The following is a 24,797-nucleotide window of genomic DNA, read 5'->3' as shown; positions in this document are numbered from 1 at the left end:
TTTAGCTGGCCTGGGCTTTGAACCTGTCAGCCTCAGTGTATGTGGTCGGCACCCTACCCACTGAGCTACAGGCACCGCCCTTGATGTTCTTTTTCTTCATAAGCAAGTCCTTCTCAGTTTCCTTTGCTGATTTCACCTTCTTAATTTTAACTCTTTGACCTTTGAGTCAAGTTCCATGGTGTCAGCCTAGCTCACAGCAACCTCAAACTCCTGGGCTCAAGCGATCCTCCTGCCTCAGCCTCCTGAGTAGCTAGGACTACACACAAGCACCCCCACACTGGCTAGCTTTATTTTGCTTATCTTTTTGTTGTAACTGGCAAACAAAGACCTTACAACAACTATTACTAAAGTATTGAAGAAAATAAAGGAAAAGATAGACAAAAACGTTCGGGAAATTTCAATGGAGAATGAAAACTGTAAGGGAACCAAATAGATATTCTTTTTGTACAGACAAGATCTGTGCTATGCTGCCCAGGCTGTTCTCAAACTCCTGGGATCAAGCGATCCTCTCATCTCAGCTTCCCATGACTCTCTCTCTATTACTATTTTTCCTTTTGACCATTGGTCTTGTTTTCCTGCTTTTCCATATGTCTCATAATTTTTATTGTGTGAAAGATATCATGAATAAAAATAGAGAATGAAGTTGATATTTTTTGTTCCAGAGAGGTATTTTCCTTTTTTATTCAATCACAAATTTCCTTTTTTATTCAGTCCAAATCAAAACTTGGACAAGACTAAATTGCAGTTTTAATTAGACTCACCCTACCTCTGATTTCAAATGTTGAAAGGGAGACTCTAAATAGAACCTAGGTGAGTCTTTTTTCCCCTCAATTCATAAACTATGGGAAATTTATTCTTCCCTTCAGCATCCTACTCTATACCACTTCTAAGCTTGGCAAATGTCTTGATGGTGACATTGGCTATTTGAGGCAGGCTCAAGCTTCTCTGTCTCTACAGTTCTCCAATACCATAGAAAATTTCAATCTGATTATTATAAGCTTCTCAACTTCTTATACAGCCCCCTGTATGACATAAAATAGACCATGGGGTTTGGACGCAGTAGCTCAGGCCTATAATCCTAACATTGTGGGAGGCCAAGGCAGGGGGATAGCTTGAGCTCAAGAGTTTGAGACCAGCTCAAGCAAAGAGTGTGACAAAAAGTAGAGATTTTGCTGGGTATTGTGGCAGGTACCTGTAGTCCCAGCTACTCAGGAGGCTGAGGCAGGAGGATCACTTGAGCCCAGGAGTTTGAGGTTGCTGTGAGCTAGACTGACACCATAGAACTTTAGCTTCAGGAATAGAGTGAGGCCCTATCTCAAGAAAAAAAAAAAAAAAAAAAAAATATATATATATATATATATATATATACACATACACACACACACATATACTATGGGGATAAAAACACTATATGTTTAAGGACCCTAAGTTTTCCAAATTATTTTATCAGCCCCACACATCCTTAGAAACTTTGATGGTTTTTTTTCTCTAGCATAATACCTCTCAATTCAGGCTAAGCTTAAGCCCAGGTTCACTCAGAGAAAGGAATAAGGTTCCCAGGTAAGAAGCAGTTGTAACAGCTTTTTCACCTTGGGGTGGCTAACTCATCTCTGGTTTATTTCACTTAGTTCTTTTTACTTTTCTAGCTCCATGATTTTTTTTTTTTTTCAAATTATGTATTATATTTCTACTTTTTGTAATAGGATCAATAAAGCAATGACCTAGTCTATCCATCTTATTGTAAATGAGAAATTCCTATATCTTGGGAATTTATTTATTTATGTTTCAAATTCTTCAGTTTGTTCTTTGAGAGTATTTTTACATGTGATTAGAATCATTTTTCACAAAGGAAGTCAATGAAAATGTTAAATTGTTGACTTTTGGTTTTAATACCTGTTTTATAGCAATGGCATAGGTTAACATTTTAAGCTGATTCTTTTATTTTTCAGTTGTTTATTAAACACCAATGATCAGGAACTAACTGTTCTCCACATGACTGGGAATATAAAAATGAATTGATAAAGATCAAAACATTTTTCCCTGTGATATTTGCATTCTACTCTGAGAAGATAGACAAAAAATAAAATACAAACTATTATAGATACTAACTAGAGTCATCAGCTGAGAGTAAAGAAGGTAGATGTCTAGTTCTATTTGACCAAAGACAAGATGTAAAATGGTCAGTTTAGACAATAACAAATGGACTAGGGAAATATTTCAGGATTACCAGACATTGCTGACTCTTTACGTTTAGTAATCATGAATTTTAGATGGATGTCTCTCCTCTCTCTCCTTTCCTCCTCTCCTCCCCTCTTCCCTTTTCTTCTTTCTTTTCCGACAGAGTCTTACTCTGTTGCCTGACATATACTGCAGTGGCATCATCCTCATAGCTCACTGAAACCTCAAAACTCCTGGGCTCAAGTGATCCTCCTGCCTCAGGCTCACAAGTACCTGGGACTGTAGATAATGCCACCATGCCTGGCTAAGGTTTTTTTTGTTTTTTTTGGTAGAGATAGGGGTCTTGCTCTTGCTCAGGTCTTGAACTCCTGACCTAAAGCAGTCCTCCTTCCTTGGCCTTCCAGAATGACAGGATTACAGGCATGAGCTACCACGTCCAGCTGACTGGATTTTCTTTAGCCATTTTCAGCTAGTTGGGTGAAATCACAGAGTAGGAGGAGAGTAGGAATTAGCCAAGATTGGGGCCTTCCAGGCTAAGTACAATGGAAGATAAAGAGAACAAAGTGAAAAGTGTGAGGAACATTCACACTATAAGTAAAGATAAGAGAGATTATGTATAGTCATGGATAATGGCCAGGATATTTTCTTAGGATAATTTCTTAGTAAGTGAATATGAATGTAGCTGCCCGTATAGCCTGTGGATAGGAGGAGAGTTATGGAAATACCTGTACAGCTCAATAATGGAACACCTTGGTGGAGAGGGATTTAGCTCTCCTAACAAGCATGAGAGCTCGCAAGATAAGAGCAGTGGTAAATTGGCAGTCTCTACACCTCTGGTGTTGAGAGGCATGAGATCAGCCTTATATTAGGCTGGCGGAGAAGGCAGTCGGGAGCATGCGCATTCTATCACAGACCCTACTCTGACTCCTCTCCTGCCTGCAGAACACTAGCACATCTCTCTACTGAAGATTACCAAGCTCTACTAAAGACCAAGATCTGTCTATTCTAAGACTGCTTTACTCTAAGACCCTCTCTCTCTCCTGCTAAAGTAGATAGCCCTCAGGCATCTAAGAGAAATTGTTCCTGAGTGAGATAACAGCATTGCCGTCCGTGTCCAGAACCTGTTAAGCCAAGCCGAGACCTGGCCAGTCCCAGGTGCTGACAAGTGGTGGCAGTGGTGGGCTGTGACATACGAACATTTGGGACAGTAGTTTTTCATTCTTGGTTTCCAGGTGCTTTTAAATGCTTGTTGTAGTCTCTTAGTACACTGTGCAAACAGCTCACTTCCCTTTTCACCTGTCCTTCACATTAGGTGATAGTACCACCTGCAATAGAGAACCACTAGTCTAGAATATGACCAGTAAATGCATTGGCTACAATGGAGAGCACTCTATCAGCTAGATTGTTTTGAGCTGCAAGTGTGAGAATACTTAAATAATACAGATTTTTTTTTTTTTTACTTTAGAAGTCAGAGGTAAACGGTTTCAGTGCTAATATTGGGATAAACGTTTCTATTATTTTCTTGGCTTGCCCCACATTATTCCACAATATTGCCAAAGTTTAATCTTCATGTTTGCACACATTTGGAAACCAATAAAAAGGAAGATTCATTTCATTTAATACGTCACTTACTAAATGGGAGATTAGAACCTCTCAAAAAAATTCTATAGTGGACTGCTTCTCAAAGTACTATTTAAATTCAAAGTACTATTAAAATAGGGTCATACACATAATCCTTGACCAATACTGGCAATTAGGATGGTATTACCATGATTAACTTAAACCAATCAGTATTTTGACTGGGACCACTTTGGCTTATGCACATTGTAGCCTGATGACTGAATTTGGTTCAGAGTCTTGGAAGAAGAAATAATAGATGTTGGTGTCTGTCATAGGGGATTTGTGTTCCTGAGAAGCCAGAATGTAAGATCAATTATCTATTTTGATGTTAAAGTCAATAAGAATAATAAAAGAAGTAGTAATGGAAAGAAGGACAAAGAATAACAGGTAAAACCCTTATTTAAGGAGAGGAGAAGATAGAGGACACAAGTGACTACAATAAACCAATGGACGTCTAGCAGACCTAAGAGTTTTAGGGAAGAGAGAGATACCAGGAGCTCCTGATCAGGAGCAAAGATACCTTCCCAACCTTCATACCCTGCAGTACATGGGGTATAGGAGGAAAAATAGATCCTATTAATATCTATTGGGTATTTTTACATCTTCATGTTTTCTATTCCCAACTCAGATGTCTTTAAAAATAGTAAATATATAAGGACCATTTTTTACATGCTTTGAACCCAAAGGAAAAGAAATGTGTAATAAATACATATTGGGTGTAGAAAGGGATCAGATGCAGCGTATAGTATATCTCATACCTTCAATTCAAATTTACAGTTTCCTGTTGACCGCCATGCACACAAAGATTATGACACATGTACACATGCACGTGTACACACACATACACAAAACAGTCACTAATGTGCACTAACAAAGAATTATGGAAAAAGAGAGCCTTATTATTTAGGAAATAACTGAAAACTTATTTTAGAACAATGGGTGGTTTCATTTCTGATACAAAATGGTTTTCAAGTTTTCTTTTTTCCATATCTCTTTGTGATATCTGGGAATAAACATCAATAAGGTTAAGGTTTCTTTAATAGTATCTTTTGATTCAAACCGAAAGATAAATTAACTATTTTAGGTAAATACTTTAAGTCAGAACTCTATCTATGGATGGGCCTTAACTTTCAGATGTAAAATTTGGAAGGCTGACACCTCTCTATATTTGTATTGACAACCCCCCATTCAGTTCTTCATACATCGTCTGACTGACGGACAACATTTTTCATTATCATGTGTTCTCTGCTCACACCAAAGGGGGTGGATAGTTAAATCATTGTCAAACTACACCAACAGTATTTAAAACCAGAAATCTCACATATTAGAAGGGAAATTATTCCTTACATATATTGTAATTTCAAAGACATGCACAGTGGAATTTTTATGACTTAATTTTAGTGCATTTACATTCTTTTTGTCAATGGGTATATGTTTTGGCCTATAGAACTATAGAAGAATTTATGTGTAAAGAAATATATTCTTATTAGTTATAAAAATTTATAGTATGACTTTTTTTATTCTTTTTTTTTTTTAAGAATCAACACAGACTGTCCAAGCTCTGCAGTATTCGACTGTTGATGGTCCACTAACAGCAAGCAAAGATGTAGAAATAAAAAACTTAAACGAAGAAATCGAAAGACTAAGGAAACAAGTAACAGGTAAATAGATTTTAAAAAATGGCTTATTCACACAAAAAACATGTATTGAGTACCTGTCTGTGTTAATGCAGTATGAATTATATGCCAGTGAGGAAAAAGCAAATAAATAGAAATAAGCAGATCCTGCTCTCAAGGAACTCAGCATTTTGGTCTGGGAAATAGATAAACAAATAGTTACTACAATATTTGTGAAAAGGCTGTGAGGTATATGGAGAGTACTCAGGAGGAACAACTAACCCAGATTTAATTGAACAAAGATTGCCTTTTTGGAAGATCTTGTTAATTTTGGATGTTGAGTTTGGATTTGCCTGGAAAAGCATATTTATTATTAGGGCAATAGGTATTAGGAGGGAGGAAGAAGGACACTCCACAAGGGGAGTGCAGCTATATAGGCATCAAGGCTTATGAAAATGTATTTTCTTTGTTAAGAACAGTGTATTACAGAGATTAAAATTAAATTTGACAGTTGTTGATAGGCCTATTATATCCTGTCATTTATTTATTGCATTTATTCAGCAAATGTTTACCAAGCCCTTACTATGTATCAGGTGCTGTTTTAGGCTTTTGGGATGTAATAACAAAACATGCAAAAATCCTTACCCTTGCCTGGGTGGAGAACACATAACAAACAAACAGTAAATATGTAACTATGTAAATGATTCAGTGTATTAGAAGGTGACCACTGTCACCATTTTTAACCAGTGTTTAAAAGTAGAATAGAATAAGGAGAATGAGTTAGACGTGTGACGTGAGGAATTTTATCATCTTAAATACTGTTGTACAGGTGTAAACCTGATCGAGAAGGTGACATATTAATAAAAACTTGAAGAGGGTAAGAGGCTGTACATTTATCTAGGTTATACATGTTCCAGGCAGAAGGCAGCCAGTGCAAAGGCCCTAATGTCAGAATGTGCTTCATGTGTTCAGGTAAAACACAGTGGATAGAGTGGCTGGAGCAGAATAAGCAAGCAGGTAGAAGGGAAGGAAGAGAGTCAGAGAAGTCCAGGGGTAGAAAGGACTTATTGGCTGATGAGTAGGTCTTATTGATTGATGTAAAGTCTCTGATTTTTAGCAAAGTGAAATGGCAGCCTTTTGCTTGTTTTAGAGGCATCACATGATGTAAGAGGACAGACAGAGAGAAGTTGATATTACTTTAGCTTACAATGGGTCAGGCCTCTCTGAAACTGCAATTTTATTTTTATTTTTATTTTTTTTGTGGAGACAGAGTCTCACTGTACCGCCCTCGGGTAGAGTGCAGTGGCGTCACACGGCTCACAGCAACCTCTAACTCTTGGGCTTCCGCGATTCTCTTGCCTCAGCCTCCCGAGCAGCTGGGACTACAGGCGCCCGCCACAACGCCCGGCTATGAAACTGCAATTTTAGACAAAAATAGGTGGAGGAAAAGAAAATCATCTGATAAAGGGTCTTTTATAAAAAGGACTTTTAAAAATGTCGTGTTAATACTTTGTTTCTATGAAATACGTATAGCGATCTTAAATTTGAGCATAATTTATTAATCTCTTCCGTTGTTTTAAAGAGGCTCTCTTCCTAAGAAATACCTCTTTATCAAATTTCTGTAACATTATCTTTCTAAAAATAAGTTAGATTAGGAACATGACAAGCAGAATCATTGACTTTTCTTTGGTACCAACAGTAAATAATAAGAGTGCCACCAAACCTCTATGTAGAGTTATGTGATGCTAAAAAAGCAGCAGAACTTGAGACCAGCTACGATGGTTACTGATTTATCTTCAAAGAGGTAATACAGATCTGGAAAATTTACTCATAAGCCTGTCTCAGGTCTATATTTTCTTATGATACAATGTATCCTTTTGAAAGCTTGTTTATTAATTTCAAAACTATCCTGAAACAGACCGGATTAATATAAAACTTTCAGATCAACAATCTCATAATTGTGTAGCTCACCAGAATAGCTGTGAGCTTCTTCGTTGGCTCTATGTAACATTTAATTTTTAAATCCTAAAACATTTTGCTACCATTTACAGTTCTGTTTTGGCAATATACAAAGGGAATCTGTGTTGATGTCTAACCCATTATATGTAGAATAATGACAAATAATTTCATTGTGAATATATAGAAATACAATCAATTTTTATATGTTTATTTTCTGTGACATCACCAAACTCAATAGTTATAAGAGGTTTTTAAAAATATGTTCTTTGGGGAATTTTTTGCTGAGCATCTCATTCTTAGGTGGAAAGATTCAATAGAAGTTCCCTTCCATTTCTGTATTTCTAAGGTTTTTTTTTCTTTAATCATTAATATGTGTTGAATTTTGTCAGATGATTTTTCTGTATCAGTTGATAACGTGATTTTTTTTTTCTTTAATTAACTTGTTAATATGGTGGATTATAGTGGTCAGTTTTCAAATATTGAACTAGCCTTGCATTCCTGGAATAAACTCCACTTGGTCATGATATGGAATTATATATTGCCATATTCTGTTTCTAATTTTTGTTAAGGATTTTTGCTTCTATGTACATGAAATATACTGGTCTTTAGGTTTTTTCTTTTGGTGCTGCCTGTTTTATCATCTTCGCTGGTAGCTATTATCCACAGAAGGCACCGGAGGCCTGAACAGAAGAGCACGAGCAGGGTATTTACCTGCATGAGTCAGGACCATTTGGGGTGGCTTCACAGCTTCAATGACACAAACACACTGAAAGTTCAGGTTGTTAAGTACAACTTGTAGGGTACATGGCATGCTTGGAGGTCACACACTAAGAGGTTAGGGAGCGTAGAGCAGGAGAACATATTAATTTGTGGTATATATTGGGAAATAGGGTGTGGGTTACTGTAAGTTTTGTGGTAAATGCCTGAATGGTCCCTGCAGGGTTGCCCAACCTGCAGCCCTAGGGCCACATGCTGATTTTGTGATTATATATTGATTTCATAGTAGTATTGAGTACATTGGATACCTTGTTTTCCGTTCTTGAGATACTTTACTAGGAAGAATATGTTCCAACTCCATCCAGGTAAACGTAAAAGATGTGAAGTCTCCATCTTTTTATGGCTGCATAGTATTCCATGGTGTACATATACCACAATTTGTTAGTCCATTCATGGGTCAGTGGGCACTTTGGCTGTTTCCATGTCCTGGCAGTTATGAGTTGGACTGCAATAAACATTCTGGTTCAGATGTCTTTGTTGTAAAGTGATTTTTGATCATCTGGGTAGATACCTAGTAGAGGAACTGCAGGATGGAACGGTATGTCTACTTTTCATTGAGTGTTCTCCAAATTCTTTCCAAAAAGGTCATATTAGTTTGCATTCCCACCAATAGTGTAGAAGTGTTCCCTTGTCTATGCATCCACACCAACATATGTAGTTTTGGGATTTTGTTATGTGGGTTAATCTTACTGGAGTTAGATGATATCTCAAAGTGGTTTTGATTTGCATTTCTCTGATGATTAAAGATGATGAACTTTTTTTTATGTATTTGTAGGCCATGCACCTGTCTTCATCAGAGAAGTTTCTGTTTAAGTCTCTTGCCCACATAGAAATGAAGTTATTTGTTCTTTTCTTATTGATTAGTTTGAGTTCTCTGTGGATTCAGTTATCAGATGTTTGTCAGAAGCATAACCTGCAAAAATCATCTCCCATTCTGAAGGTTGTCTGTTTGCTTTACTTACTGTGCTCGTAATTGTGCAAAAGCTTTTTAGTTCAATCAGATCCCAGTAATGGATTTTTGGTGTTGCTTCAATTGCCCAGGGGGTCCTCTTCATAAAATTATCTCACAGGCTAATTTCTTCAAGTGTTTTCTTTGCACTATCTTCTAGTATTTTTATAGTTTCATGTATTAAGTTTAAATCTTCTATGCAGTGAGAATCAATTTTTGTTAATGGTGAAAGGTGGGGGTCCAGTTTGAGTCTTCTACAGGTTGCCAGGCAGTTCATCCAGCACCATTTGTTAAATAGGGAGTCTTTCTCCAACTGAATGTTTTTGATAGGCTTGTCAAAGAGCAAAGGATGATAAGTAGCTGGGTTCATCTCTTGGTTCTCTCTTCTGTTCCATTGATCTACCTCTCTGTTTTTGTGCCAGTACGATGCTGTTTTGATTATCACTATAGACTTACAGTATAGCCTGAAATCTGGTAACGTGACACCTCCTAATTTGTTTTTATTTCTGAGTAATGTATTAACTATTCAAGGTTTTTTTCTGATTCCATATAAAATGAAGCACAATTTTTCAAGCTCTTTACAATATTACAATGGTGCTTTAATAGGGATTGCATTAAATCTGTAGATTGCTTTGGGTAATACGGACATTTTAACAATGTTGATCCTTCCCACCCATGACTATGATTTGTTTTTCCATTTGTTAAAATCTTCAGCTATTTTTTTAGAGTTTCATAATTCTCTTTAGAGAGATCTTTCACATCCTTTCTTAGGTAAATTCCCAGATATTTCATCATCTTTGGCTCTACAGTAAAAGGAATAGAGTCCTTGACTATTTTCAGCTTGACTATTGTTGGCATATATAAAAGCTACTGTAAGTGTTGATTTTGTATCCTGAGAGGCTGCTGTATTCCTTGTTTGCTTCTAAGAGTTTTGAAGTTGAGTCCCTGGGATTTTCCAGGTATAGGATCATATCATCTTCAAAGAGTGAGATTTTGATCCCCTCTGACTCTATTTGGATACCATTGATTGCCTTCTCTTGCCTGATTGTGATGGCTAAGACTTCCATTAGAATGTTGAATAGCAATGGAGACATTGGGCATCCTTGCCTAGTTCCTGATCTGAGTGGAAATGTTTTCAGTTTTACTCCATTCAATATGATACTGGGTTTACTTTAGATGGCCTCTGTCCATTTAAGAAATGTCTCTTCTAATGCCTATATTCTTAAGTGTTCTGATCATGAAAGGATGCTGGATATTATCAAAAGCTTTTTCTGCATCAATTGAGAGAATCATATGGTCTTTGTTTTTTATTTTGTTTATGTGATATATTATATTTATAGATTTACATATGTTGAACCAACCTTGTAACCCTGGGATAAAACCAATTTGTTCATCGTGTAAAAATTTTTTGATGTGTTGTTGGATTCTGCTTGCTAAGATCTTATTGAATATTTTCACATCAATATTCATTAATGATATTGGTTTATAACTTACTTTCTTTGTTGGATCCTTTCCTGGTTTGGGGATCAGGGTGATATTTGCTTCATATAATGTGTTGGGAAGTATTCCTTCTTTTTCTATGCTTTAGAAAGGTTGTATAATATAGGTACTAGTTTCCCTTTAAAGGTTTGATAGAATTCAGATGTGAAGCCATCTGGTCCCAGACCTTTCTTTTTTGGGAGATTTTGTATTGTTGATGCTAATTCTTTCTGGTGGAGTCTAGGAAGGTGGCATGCTTACAGATATTGGTCCATTTCTTTCAGATGTTCATATTTCTGGGAATAGAGTTTTTTGTAGTAATCATTGAGGATTTTTTTCAATTTGAGTGTCTGTTATTATTTCTGCTTTATCATTTCTGATAGGTATTAGAGATTTTACTTTTCTGTTTCTGGTTAGGTTGGCCAAAGGTTTATCAATTTTATTAATCTTTTCAAAACAAAAACTTTTTATTTTGTTGATCTTCTGAATGATTCTTTTATTTTCAATTTCATTTGTTTCTGTCCTAATTTTAGTTATTTCTTTTTTTCTACTGGGTTTGGGTTTGAAATAGCCTTTCTTTTCCAGTTGCTTGAGGTGATCCATTAAGTTGTTGGCTTCCTTTCTTTATGTTTGCTTGATGAAGGCTTCCAATGCTTTAAATTTCCCTCTTAGGACTGCCTTTCAGTATCCCACAGGTTTTGATAATTTGTGTCTTCATTATCATTTAATTCCAAAAATTTGGTGATTTCCTTCTTAATATCGTCTTTGACCCTGCTGTCATTCAGCCTAAGATTATTTAGTTTCCATGACTTTGTTTGAATATGAAGATTCCGGTTGCTGTTGAGTTCAACTTTTATTCCATGGTGGTCTGAGAAGATTCAAAGGATAATTTCTATTATTTTAAATTTGCTGAGGTTAGACATATGTCCTAAGATATGATCAATTTCAGAGCATGATCTGTGGGCTGATGAGAAGAATGTATATTCAGTTTTATTAGGATGAAATGTTCCATAGAGGTTTGTTAAGTCCATTTGTGCTAGGGCAGGCGTCCTCAAACTTTTTAAACAGGGGGCCAATTCACTGTCCCTCAGACCTTTGGAGGGCCAGACTATAGTTTAAAAAAAAAAAAAAAAATTCCTATGCTCACTGCACATATCTTATTTTGAAGTAAAAAAACAAAACGGGAACAAATACAATCACACCGCCAGATGTGGCCCGCAGGCTGCAGTTTGAGGACCTCTGTTCTAGGGTCAGGTTTAAGTTTAATATTTCTTTGTTTAGTTTCGTCTTGGACGATCTTTCCAAAACTGTCAAAGCAGTGTTAAAAATCTCCAGCTATAGTGCAGGAAGATACCAAGTGGTTCATCTCCATTAGGGTTTGCTTTGTAACTTGAGGAGCATTGGGTGCATAAATGTTAATTATTAAAATCTCTTCATGTTGGGTGTTTCCCTTGACAAATATGGAGTGACTATTCTTATCTTTATTTTTGTTGATTTAAAGCCAATTGTATCTGTAAATAAAATCGCAACCTCTCCTTTTTTCTGGTTTCCATTTTCTGCATTATAGATGTCCATCCCTTCACCTTTAGTCTATTTTTATCCTTTTAGGCAGTGGTTCTCAACCTTCCTAATGCAGTGACCCTTTAATATAGTTCCTCATGTTGTGGTGACCCCCCAATCATAAAATTATTTTCATTGCTACTTCATAACTGTAATTTTGCTACTGTTATGAATCATAATGTAAATATCTGATATGCAGGATGTATTTAGGTGACCCCTGTGAAAGGGTCGTTCGACCCACAAAGGGGTTGCAACCCACAGGTTGAGAACCGCTGTTTTAAGGGTAAGATGAGATTCTTGTATGCAGAAGATACTTGGTCTGAGTTTTATCTAGTGAGCCAACCTATGCCTCTTTAGAGGAAATTTTAAACCATTTACATTAATTGAGAGAATTGATAAGCCTGGTGTCATGTTTTTCAAATGTCCAGTGGACATTTTTTTTTTTTGGGTGGTTGAAAAAATTTGGATTTTATTCTTTTTGCTAAACAATACTGAAAAAAACAAAAATTTCATTTTGAAGGCAGGGCTTGAACCAGTGGACATTTTTAATCCTTTCACCACTGTGGAAGTTGGGTTTTGTTCGAAAATTTCTGAGTGAGCTTACTTTGGTGGTAGAGCATTGTGCTGGTCATTGTGGAGGATAGGTCTGAGAATATCCTGGAGAGCTGGTTTAGTTATTGCAAATTTCTTCAACATGTGTACGTCATTAAAGTATTTGATTTTTCCATCACAAATGAAACTCATTTTAGCTGGTACAGGATCCTAGGCTGAAAGTTGTTTTGTTTTAGGAGATTAAAGATCAAAGACCATCCTCTTCTGGCTTAGAACATTTCATCTGAGAGATCTAAAGTCATTCTGTTATTTCTCCCTTTGTAGGTGATGGTTTTCTTATGTCTGACTGCTTACAGAATTTTCTCCTTCATCATAACTTTGGCAAACTTAATCACAGTGTGTCTAGGAGATGCTTTATTTGGATTGAGTCTTAATGGGTTTCTTAAACTGTCTACTATCTGAATTTCTGTATTTCTTGCAAGGCTTGGAAAGTTCTCCATATTCTCTTGGAGTTTTTCACCTTATTTTTAAGGTTGTGTGTTTCTCTGACGTTTTTAAGAGTTGTTTTTTTGTTGTTGTTAACTTTTTTGATGCTTAATTATAATGATGTATATTGCTAAGGATTTCTGTATGTTTATTATGTTGTGGATTTGTTCATCTTTTTAAATCTGTAGGTTTATGTCTCTTGTCACATTTGGGATTTTATTTATTTATTTTTGAGACAGAGTCTCACTTTGTCACCCTTAGTAGAGTGCTGTGGAATGTTAGCTTACAGCAACCTCATAGTCTTAGGCTCAAACAATTATCTTGCCTTAGCCTCCTGAGTAGCTGCAACTACAGGTGCCCACCATAACGTCTGGCTACTTTTAGAGACAGGGTCTTGCTCTGGCTCAGGCTGGTCTTGAACCTGTGAGCTCAGGCCAATCCACCCTCCTCGGCCTCTCAGCATGCTAGGATTACAGGCGTGAGCCACCATCCCTGGCCTGCGATATTTTCAGGCATTATTTCTTTGAGTATTTTTTCAGACTTACCTATCTTTTCTTTTCTTTCTGGAATTGAAGTAACTTGAATATTAGATCCTTTTTTATCATCCCACAATTCCTTGTGGCCATGCTTATTTATTTTTTCATCCTGTTTTTTTCTTTTCTTATTTTTGTTTAATTTCTACTATAATGTCTTCCAGTTCACCATTTTTTTTCCCGACCCCTCCTTTATGCTGTTGAGCTCATCTACTGAGCTTTTTATTTTGATTATGGCATTATTCATTTATAAAACTTTTATTCGTTATATCTTATCTCTTCTTTGCTGAGACTGTATTTTTGTTTAGGCCTTCTGTTCGTTACTTTATTCAGAATTGTTCATTGAAGCATTTTTTAATGGCTGCTTTAATGTTTTGTCAGATAATTCTAATATCTCTATTATCTGAGTGTTTTGTATCTATTGTCTTTTATCCTTCGAGTTGAGATTTTTCCTGGTCCTTGTTAAAATGAGTAATTTTCTATTCAAGAATCTGTATCTTATTTAAATTATTGTAGCTGGCTTTTCCTGACACCATTTCAGCAGTGGAAAAATTTGTAGCCATGTTATTGCCATCTTATAGTAGAAGTATAATTTTCGCACTTGGTAATCCTTGATATCCAAAGAAGGACTCCTCATTACTGCTGAGTGGTGTTGGGACTTCCAGCCCCCTGTATTGCTTCTGGGGACACTTTGATAGTGATGATCTTATTACCACTGATGATGGTGAAAGTTCTTATTTTCTTTTGAAACCACCCCAGAGGGAAGAGGGAAGAGCACCGGTTTGAGGATAGAACTCCCATGTTTACCATGTGCTCTCCACTGATGCTATGTGGGGAGAGTCTTGTTACCAGCCAGTAGGGATGAACATCCCATCTTTCTCTGACACTACTCTTGCTAGTATGTTTCGGTACCTTGTTATAGCATCATGAGCTTGGAAATCTAGCTTTCCCCTCATCCTTTATTGGTATGGGGTCCTAGTTTTTTCTGTGATGTTTAATTTAAGTAAAATGGTTATTTTTTCTTTCTTTTTTTTTTTTGAGACAGAGCCTCAAGCCATCGCCCTGGTTAGATTTCTGTGGCATCACAGCTCACAGCAACCTCCAGCTCCTGGGCTCAAGCAATTCTCTTGCCTCAGCCTCCCAAGAAGCTGAGACTACAGGCGCCTGCCACAACGCCCGGCTATTTTTGGGTTGTAGTTGTCATTGTTGTTTGATGGGCCCGGGCTTGGTTCCAACCCGCCAGCTCTGGTGTATGTGGCCGGCATCTTAGCTGCTTTCTAAGAGTTTCCTGTTTCTCTTTCTAAGAGTCTTCCCCTTTCCTGGTACTTTGGCCCGAAAGAGCAGGCTTTTTTCCTCTATATCTGTTGGCATATATTGTTTGTCATCTTTTTTAGCTCTAATTCTAGGATATATGGAGTAACAATTAAATCCAGAGACTTCTAAGGTAGAGGACCCAGTGGATCCCCATTGCCTATAGGATAAAATATAAATTTCTCAATTCTGCTAACAAGGCCTTTTATTAACAAGCATATGTTTGCCTCTCCAGCTTTGTGTCTTGTTGCTGCTACCTTAGTTCCATAATCATCCTGCAATTCCTTCACATGTTTTCTTTCTGTTACTTTTTTTTTTTTATTAAATCATAGCTGTGTACATTGATATGATCATGGGGCATCATTCACTAGCTTCACAGACCATTTACCAAGTTTCACATATACCCTTGTAAGATGCACCGCTGGTGTGATCCCACCAATCCCCTTCCCTCTACCCCCCCGGCCCCCTCCCTCCCCTCCCTTTCCCCCTTCCCCCTATTGTTAGGTTGTAACTGGGTTATAGCTTTCATGTGAAAACTCTAAATTAGTCTCACAGTAGGGCTGAGTACATTGGGTACTTTCTCTTCCATTCTTTTTTTTTTTTGTAGAGACAGAGTCTCATTTTATGGCCCTCGGTAGAGTGCCGTGGCCTCACACAGCTCACAGCAACCTCCAACTCCTGGGCTTAAGCGACTCTCTTGCCTCAGCCTCCCGAGTAGCTGGGACTACAGGCGCCCACCACAACGCCCAGCTATTTTTTGGTTGCAGTTTGGCCGGGGCCGGGTTTGAACCCGTCACCCTGGGTATATGGAGCCGGCGCCTTACCGACTGAGCCACAGGCGCCGCCCTTTCTCTTCCATTCTTGAGATACTTTACTAAGAAGAATATGTTCCAGCTCCATCCACGTAAACATGAAAGAGGTAAAGTCTCCATCTTTCTTTAAGGCTGCGTAATATTCCATGGTGTACATATACCACAATTTATTAATCCATTCGTGGATTGATGGGCACCTGGGCTTCTTCCATGACTTAGCAATTATGAATTGGGCTGCAATAAACATTCTGGTACAAATATCTTTGTTATGACGTGATTTTTGGTCTTCTGGGTATATGCCCAGCAGAGGAATTACAGGATTGAATGGCAGATCTATTTTTAGATCTCTAAGTGTTCTCCATATCTCTTTCCAAAAGGAATGTATTAATTTGCATTCCCACCAGCAGTGCAAAAGTGTTCCCTTTTCTCCACATCCGCGCCAACATCTCTGGTCTTGGGATTTTGTGATATAGGCTAGTCTCACTGGAGTTAGATGATATCTCAAAGTAGTTTTGATTTGCATTTCTCTGATGATTAAAGATGATGAGCATTTTTTCTATGTCTGAAGGCTGCACGCCTGTCTTCTTCAGAGAAGTTTCTCTTCAAATCCCTTGCCCAGCCTGCAATGGGTTCCCTTGTTCTATTCTTGCTAATGCGTTTGAGTCTCTGTGGATTCTGGTTATTAAACCTTGGTCGGAGACATAACCTGCAAATATCTTCTCCCATTCTGAGGGCTGTCTGCTTGCTTTACTTACTGTGTTCTTGGCTGTGCAGAAGCTTTTTAGTTTGATTAAGTCCCAGTAGTGTATTTTTGAAACTGCTTCAATTGGCCAGGGGGTCCTCCTCATAAAATACTCACCCAGCCCGATTTCTTCAAGGGTTTTCCCTGCACTCTCCTCTAGTATTTTTATAGTTTCATGTCTTAAGTTTAAATTTTTGATCCAGTGAGAGTCTATCTTAGTTAATGGTGAAAGGTGTGGGTCCACTTTCAGTCTTTTACAGGTTGCCAGCCAGTTCACCCAGCACCATTTGTTAAATAGGGAATCTTTTCCCCACTGAATGTTTTTAATTGGCTTGTCAAAGATTAAATAACGGTAAGTTGCTGGATTCATCTCTTGATTCTCTATTTTATTCCAGACATCTACCTCTCTGTTTTTGTGCCAATACCATGCTGTTTTGATCACTATTGATTTGTAGTATAGTCTGAGGTCTGGTAGCATAATTCCTCCTGTTTTGTTTTTATTTCTGAGTAATGTCTTGGCTATTCGAGGTTTTTTCTGATTCCATATAAAACGAAGTATTGTTTTTTCCAGATCTTTAAAGTATGACAGTGGAGCTTTAGTAGGGATTGCATTGCAATTATATATTGCTTTGGGTAGTATAGACATTTTAACTATGTTGATTCTTCCCAGCCATGAGCATGGTATGTTTTTCCATTTGTTAATATTTTCAGCTATTTCTTTTCTTAAGAGTTTCATAGTTCTCTTTATAGAGATCTTTCACGTCCTTTGTTAGATAAATTCCCAAATATTTCATCTTCTTTGGCACTACTGTGAATGGGATAGAGTCCTTAACTGTTTTTTCAACTTGACTGTTGTTGGTATATATAAAGGCTACCGATTTATGAATGTTGATTTTGTAACCTGAGACACGGCTGTATTCCTTGATCACTTCTAAGAGTTTTGTAGTAGAGTCCCTAGTATTTTCCAGATATACTGTCATATCATCCGCGAAGAGTGAAAGTTTGATCTCTTCTGACCCTATCTGGATACCCTTGATCGCCTTTTCTTCCCTAATCGCAGTGGCTAAAACTTCCATTACAATGTTAAAAAGCAATGGAGACAATGGGCAGCCTTGTCTGGTTCCTGATCTGAGTGGAAATGATTCCAATTTAACTCCATTCAATATGATATTGGCTGTGGGTTTGCTATAGATGGTCTCTATCAGTTTAAGAAATGTCCCTTCTATACCGATTTTCTTAAGTGTTCTGATCATGAAGGGATGCTGGATATTATCAAAAGCTTTTTCTGCATCGATTGAGAGAATCATATGGTCTTTGTTTTTTAATTTGTTTATGTGCTGGATTACATTTATAGATTTATGTATATTGAAGAAATTTGCCATAACCAAACCAGCTCTTCAGGATATTCTCAGACCTATCCTCCATAATGACCAACCCAATCCTATACCACAAAAGTAAACTCACTCGGAAACTTCAACATATGAATGTCATTAAAGTATTTAATTTCTCCATCATAAATGAAACTCAGTTTAGCTGGGTACAAGATCCAGGGTTGAAAGTTATTTTGCTTTAGGAGATTAAAAGTCAGTGACCACCCTCTTCTGGCTTGAAAAGTTTCAGCAGAGAGATCTGCAGTCATTCTAATATTCTTGCCTTTAAAGGTAATGGTTTTCTTTCTCCTGGCAGCTTTGAGGATTTTCTCCTTCATACTAACTTTAGTGAAGTTAATTATGATATGCCTTGGGGATGTCTTATTGGGGTTGAGTCGTGCTGCGGTTCTGAAGCTGTCCGCTATCTGAATTTCAGAATCTCTAGGCATGTCTTGAAAATTCTCTTTCATAATTTCATGCAGAAGGGCCTCTGTGCCCAGCGAGGCCACTTCATCTGTTTCTGGAACTCCTATGATTCAGATATTCACCTTCTTCGAATTATCCCAGAGCTCTCTTAGTGAGTGATCCGTTTTTGCTCTCCATTTCTCTTCCTCTGAGAGTTTGGGAGCGTTCAAAGGCTTTATCTTCGATGTCAGAAATCCTTTCTTCTGCTTGCTCCATTCTGTTACTGAGGGATTCTACTGTATTTTTCATATCTTTGAGGGCTGCAAATTCTTGCTTCAGTATGTCTAAGTCTTTGGTGGTTTTGTCTTTAAATTCATTAAATTCTTGAGACAACTTTTGAATTTCTCCTCGAATTCCTAATTCCACTTTGTTAATCTTGTCTGGAATCCAAATTCTGAATTCGATTTCTGACATCTCAGCCAGTTGTTTATGAATGGGATCTTCAGTTGCATCTTCCGTATCTTTCCTTGTGGGGGTTGATCTGTTCTGGTTATTCATGTTACCAGAGTTTTTCCGCTGATTCCGCCCCATGGTTGTTTTACTCCCTCTGATGTTTTCCCCTGGGGCTTTGTCGAGGGCCCGTACAGTGTTGTGGCCTGAGAAACTGGGGCCCTGTCTGGTGTGGTGGGTCTAAATGGTTCTGCCTTGTTTTCAGCTGGTTTCTGTTCCACCCTAGTGAAACAGATACTTTGGATTGAAGTGTCAGCTGTGGAGAAATATCAGCAATTAAGTCACCCGCCCCCCACCGGCAAACAATTGGAAAAGAAAAATCAAACCTTCCTACCACCGTGCACCTAGGGCACCACATGATTTGTCCTCAGGTGATTGGTTCAGTTCAAAAATGTCCAAATCAATTGTCTCAGTCTGCACCTGTCTCGGGTGAGAGAGTTTAAGAGGTCTCAGGGAACTGGATCACAGGGGTCTGGTGACTACTCTGGTGTGGCTTGCTCCAGTGCTGCATGGAGTCAGAAGCCACCCAGCCTATAAATCAGTCTGGGAAGGTTGCTGCCTCCTTTCCCACCTTGCACCACTTCACACCCAGTCACTGATAGCCCCGCAGTTGGCTGACCCAGTTGCCTGTAGTGAATCGGTACTCCAGGAGTTTGTACCTGCCTGAATCACAAGGAAGTCTGCCAGGCTGCTGCGCTTTGCGTCTGTCCAGCAGGAGGAGGTGAGGCCTGACAACCTCGGGCGCTAGATGAAGGTTGAGGGGTTTTCACTCAAGTCCAGTCTCACCCCTGATTAATGTTACTGATGGAACAGAACAGAACAACTCTGCGGTTCCCCTGAAGAAGAGAAGCTGAATTGAGTTCCAAATCAGCTTGTCTTTACTCTTGTATTGTCTATAGGCTGACGATCCCCTGAGGGCCAGGTGCGTCTTAGGTTTAGTAAAGCGGACCTCTGGGTCAGCCCCGCCCTGGGAGTTTCCCTGGTTTGCAAGTTTATGTTGCCTCAGGCAAACTCAAAGTCTCTGGTTGCCCAGGGAGACAGGGGGTGTGGCTTCAGAATATTCTGTAGTGAGCCGTATTGCTAGCAAAAGAGGGCTGCTGCCTTATGGCTCAGGCAACCGTTGCTCCGGTGTAGCTCCCCTCCTGCCAATCGTCCTCTTTCCGCTCCGTACCCAGAGTCTGCACTGAGAGGCTGCAGCCCAGCACTGTCTACACCCCTTGAGCAATCGCCCAAGAGTCTGGACCCCTGGGGGACAGGCCTCCAGACCTTGGAGTGAGAGCAGAGGGGAGCACGGGGAGCGCTGGAAGCCTGGGGTTGCGGGCAGAGAACACACACAGCTTTACACAGGTTTATGCCTGGCTGTATTGTCACCAAAAGACGGCTGTCGCACTGTGCCTCAGGGAACTACCACTCTGGTGCAGTCCCCTCTCTGCCTACCGACAACCGGGACTGGCCTCCAGACCCCAGTGTGAGCGAAGGAGAGCGCTGGGAGCTCAGAATTCCAGGTGGAGACCATGTACAGTTTATACAGTTTTATGCCTGGCAGGAGGACGTCGTGGCACCCCAGTAGGGGAGATAGGTCCAGTTTTTAGAGGGTCTCTCCCGTGGAGTGTAGTGGGAGGACCTTTGAACTCTGCCCGGTTGTTTGTGGGTCACTCTGAGCCATTCTCGTGGGGGAGGGGACTGCCGTCCGCTTGGTGATGGATTTTGTACCTTTTGTTTGTATCCTTGTGGTCGCAGCTCGCCTCAGCGGGGTTGACGTGCGTTCTACAACCTTCTCTCTCAGTGCAGCTCAAATCCACCAGGTTACTTGCTGAGTTTTTGTCCTTTAACTCTCCTTCTGAACGGGAGCCTCTGTGGAAAGCTGGCTTCAGTCAGCCATCTTGTCTCCTCCGCCCTTCACATGTTTTCTTTTATTCCTTTTCTTTTACTTTCCTTTCCTCCCACCTTCCTTTCATTCATCTGTCTACCTACCTGTTTGTATACCTTGTTGTATTGTGTTTAATAAATACTGTGGGTTATTTTTTCCCTACAAATTGAAGGCTTCCCTAACAACTGCCTGATAAGTGGACTGTAGGTCTTAAGAAAAAAAATGTACAAAATATCTTTAATGTTCCTCTACATTTTCTTGTTTTTAAGACACAAGAGTTTTACTTTGTTGCCCAGGCTACAGTTCATAGCTGTAGCATGAACATAGCTTGATCATAGCATGATCATAGCTTGCTGCAACCTCAAACTCCTTCCTTTTACCTCAGCCTACCAAATCATGAACCACCGCACCCATTTAATTTAAAAAAAATTTTATAGGAAGGGGTATCGCTATGTTGCCCAGGCTAGTCTCAAACTCCTGACCTCAAGTGATCTTCCTATCCTAGATACTTCTTGAGCAAGATCTCTGTGTACACAAATACCCACCATTAATGACTTTATATCTTGTATTTCACTATTATAGTGTTTTCTAGTATTTTAAATCTAGAAAAATGTAGCAAATTTATAATTATTTATAATTTCTATTTATAATTTCTTAATATCTGCTTTCTTCACCATACTCTGAGCTCCTAGAGGATAAAAATAGTTTTTCTGCTCTATTTCTAGTACCAACCTCAATGCCAGTACGGTATAAAAGACGTGTGTGTTGGGTTTTTTTGTTCAGACAGTCTCACTATGTCACCCTTAGTAGAGTGCTGTGGCATCACAACTCACAGCAACCTCAGACTCTTGGGCTTAAGCGATTCTCTTGCCTCAGCCCCCCAAGTAGCTGGGACTACAGGCACCTGCTATAACATCCCCTGCTATTTTTTGTTGCAGTTGTCATTGTTGTTTAGCTGGCCCAGGCCGGGTTTGGACCTGCCACCCTCAGTGTATGTGGCTGGTGCTGTGACCACTCGTAGCTCGGTGCTATGGGCGCCGAGCCGTGTGTGTTGGTTTATCTGTGGACAAAAGTAAAACCTTTTGTGTCATTTAGTATTTTTATATAAGAAAACTAATGGGATTTTTTGTTGTCTAAATGAAATTTTTATTATGATATATAATATACTTTCAAAATCTTCATTCTTTTATTGCCTTAGTGTTGGGAGAACTGTGCCTCCACATACTGTCTCTGTCTCTCCAGCCTCAAACGTCTTGCTCAACAATAATGAGGAAGCCTATTTCCTCCCATTATGATTAGAAGTAAAATCTCTCCATATCTCAGAATTACAAATTATCTTAGGAATAAGAACATAATGGAAAGCTTATGAAACTATTCTTTTGTGGATCAGGGAGATGCTTTGGTTCCTCTGACTCCATTCTGAGCCCATTTTCCAGTTCACTAGTGTTCCACTTTGAGTGCTGTTTTTTGTTTTCTGTTTTGTTTTTGTTGTTGAGACAGGGTCCCACCCTATGCCCCTGAGCAGTGTGCAGTGGGCGTGGTAGCTCACCGCAACCTCAGACTCGGGCTGTGGGCACCCTGCTGCCTCAGCCTCTGGAAGCCGCTGGGATTACAGGCGCTCGATGCTGCGCCCTGCTGGGTTTTTCCATTTTTTTTCATGAGTGGGGGTCTCACTGTCACTCAGGCGCGTCTCGAACTCCTGAGCTCGAGTGATTCTCCCTCTTAGCCTCCCACAGTGCTGGGATTACAGGCATGAGCCACCGTGCCCGGCTGAGTGCTGTTTTAATCAGGCTGTAATCTAGTAAATTTCTTTTTGTATTTCTAATAATTACAGATGGTTTTTAAAAATTATTTTGAACTGTTTAAGCATTTTAAAAATGTCTAAAGTTGTAAAACATGAAAATCTGACATGTATTTCTCTATTTAACAATTTCAGTGTAAAGCAGCCAAAGTGAAATGGCTGGAGTGGACCTGTATTGAAATAAAACAATAAAATATCCATAAAATCTGGTGAAGTTACCCCATGTGACATACTTTGTTATAAACTTTCCACGATGCAGAAACTTTACGAAATATCGAACATTTTTGTTTCTAAAAAAAATTGAAAAGTCAGTAACTTAACAAAAATTGAACATGTTGGGGAAAGACCCTTTAAAAGTTAAAAGAAAGTGTGCTTAGAGGGAGTAATAAGTGTACCATTTTACTACTTCAGATTGATTTTCTTTAACTATAAAATTGGATTAAAATGAACAAGGAAATGACAGGAGCCAGTTGCTTTACATGCTAAATGTGGACTCCTAATTATTAGAAATAACAAAAGTAAATTATTATCTAGAGGTAAATTATTGAAATTCGAAATATGTTAAAAACTTTTAAACAGAAAAATATAATTTAAACATGTTTGAAAAATTATAGTATAAGAAAGTTCCCATGTGAAATATTGCAATTAGAGAAAATGATAAAATATAATTTTCTGAATATAAGAAAATGTGATCTGTAAGATTAAATATCCAGTGATCTTTTGTTTTCCTCATGTAAGACATTGATTAAATGATAGTATTAAGATAATATAAAAACCAGTTAATTATAATATTTAACATTTAATCTTCATTTAATCTTCAAATGTTAGAATCTAACAATATAAATATAATTAGAGTTTCAAAAGAGCTGTGTTTGAAATAAACTTATAAATTTATGGCACTGTTAAATTATTTTGATTATGGAACCTAGAACCATTTAGTACTTGATACACTAATACATTTACAGTGATTTTTAGACTACAGGAATTGTTTACACAGATGAAATGCTCTTCTGAGTTGGAGTAACGTTTCATCAACACTACTTCATTTAAACAATGTGAAATCCTTTGTGTACTTCTTTCAATGTAGAGATGAATCACTTGAGAATCTTGTATAGACTTTGATTCATTAGGTCTGAGGTGTGGGGCCTGAGATTCTGTGTACATGTATCTAAGTTCCTAGAAGGTGCTGATGCCTCTTGTTTGGGGATAACACAGGAAAATAGTATAAAGAATAGAAAATATCTAGAACAGAATTAGCAATGAGTATGTTTAGATTTCTGTATTTTCATTGACTTTAGTTCACTAATTTTATTTTATTTTGATTTCATTTCTCTTCTTTTCTTTCTTTCTTTCTTTTTTTTTTTTTTTTCTTTCTATTTTTTGAGACAGGATCTTACTCTGGCATCTAGGATGAAGCGCAGCGACCTGGTCATAGCTCACTGTAGCCTGGAACTCCTGGGCTCAAGCAATTATCCTGCTTTAGCCTCCCAAGTAGTGAGGACTACAGGCCTACCAGGGCTGGAAAACTTTTTTTAACTTTCTGTAGAGACTGGGTTTCACTATATTGCCCAGGCAGGTCTTGAACTCATGGACTCAAGTGATCCTCCTGCCTTGGCCTCTTCAAAGCACTGGGATTACAGGCATGAGCTACTGTGTCCAGCTGCTAGTTTACTTTTGATACCAGGAATAGTTCCTATCAATGTATTACATTTTGGTTAAACATAATGTTGTTTTGTTTCATAATAACCCTTCTGATCTGATAATGTTAAACATTATTTAATACATTACTTTGTAAGTGCACAAGGTTAATGTAAGATTTCCTGCTCTCTAGGCCTTAGCTCTGGTACTCATTTAGTAGTGTGATCATAGGCAAATTATTAAACTTCTGAGTTTCTTCATATTAAAATGGAAGAGCTGATTTAGATAAGAGGTTTTCAGATACTTACTTTTAGAAATCAGAGTTTATTCTTCAAATAAACAGGGGTAAATAAACCAGGCTGAGTGACCTGGAATCCCCCCCTATTAGAGGCAAAACTGTCTTAAAATTATTTGACTAACATCAGCACAAGGATGGGTACCAATAATAGAGATAAAGATGTCTTATTTTATTTGGAAACTAAACTAATTTAATGAATAGAACTTGTTTGCTGTTTTTGGAAGCATGATCTTTTTGTCCTAATGGATATGGAAGACATTTCTGTACATAAATTTTGTACATCTTCGTACTGGTATATGCCATTTACTTTCTTTACAGTGAACTCATACTC

The 24,797-nt window shown here is 38.3% G+C and overlaps 1 protein-coding gene across 13 annotated transcripts in view; it reads left to right on the top strand.

The window, feature by feature from the left end:
* The window catches only part of CDC42BPA (CDC42 binding protein kinase alpha), a 302,007-nt gene that overhangs the window by 165,867 nt on the left and 111,343 nt on the right, over window positions 1–24,797 (top strand). For all 13 annotated transcript variants that reach the window (XM_053605565.1, XM_053605564.1, XM_053605558.1 and 10 more), the window contains exon 11: window positions 5,337–5,459. In XM_053605565.1, the coding sequence (XP_053461540.1) occupies window positions 5,337–5,459 (123 nt within the window). The remainder of the gene's footprint in view (window positions 1–5,336; window positions 5,460–24,797) is intronic.

Source organism: Nycticebus coucang, chromosome 10, assembly GCF_027406575.1.
Source record: "Nycticebus coucang isolate mNycCou1 chromosome 10, mNycCou1.pri, whole genome shotgun sequence".
NCBI lineage: Eukaryota > Metazoa > Chordata > Mammalia > Primates > Lorisidae > Nycticebus > Nycticebus coucang.
The sequence above is the reverse complement of the archived record's forward strand: the minus strand, read 5'-3'. Positions and strand labels throughout refer to the sequence as shown.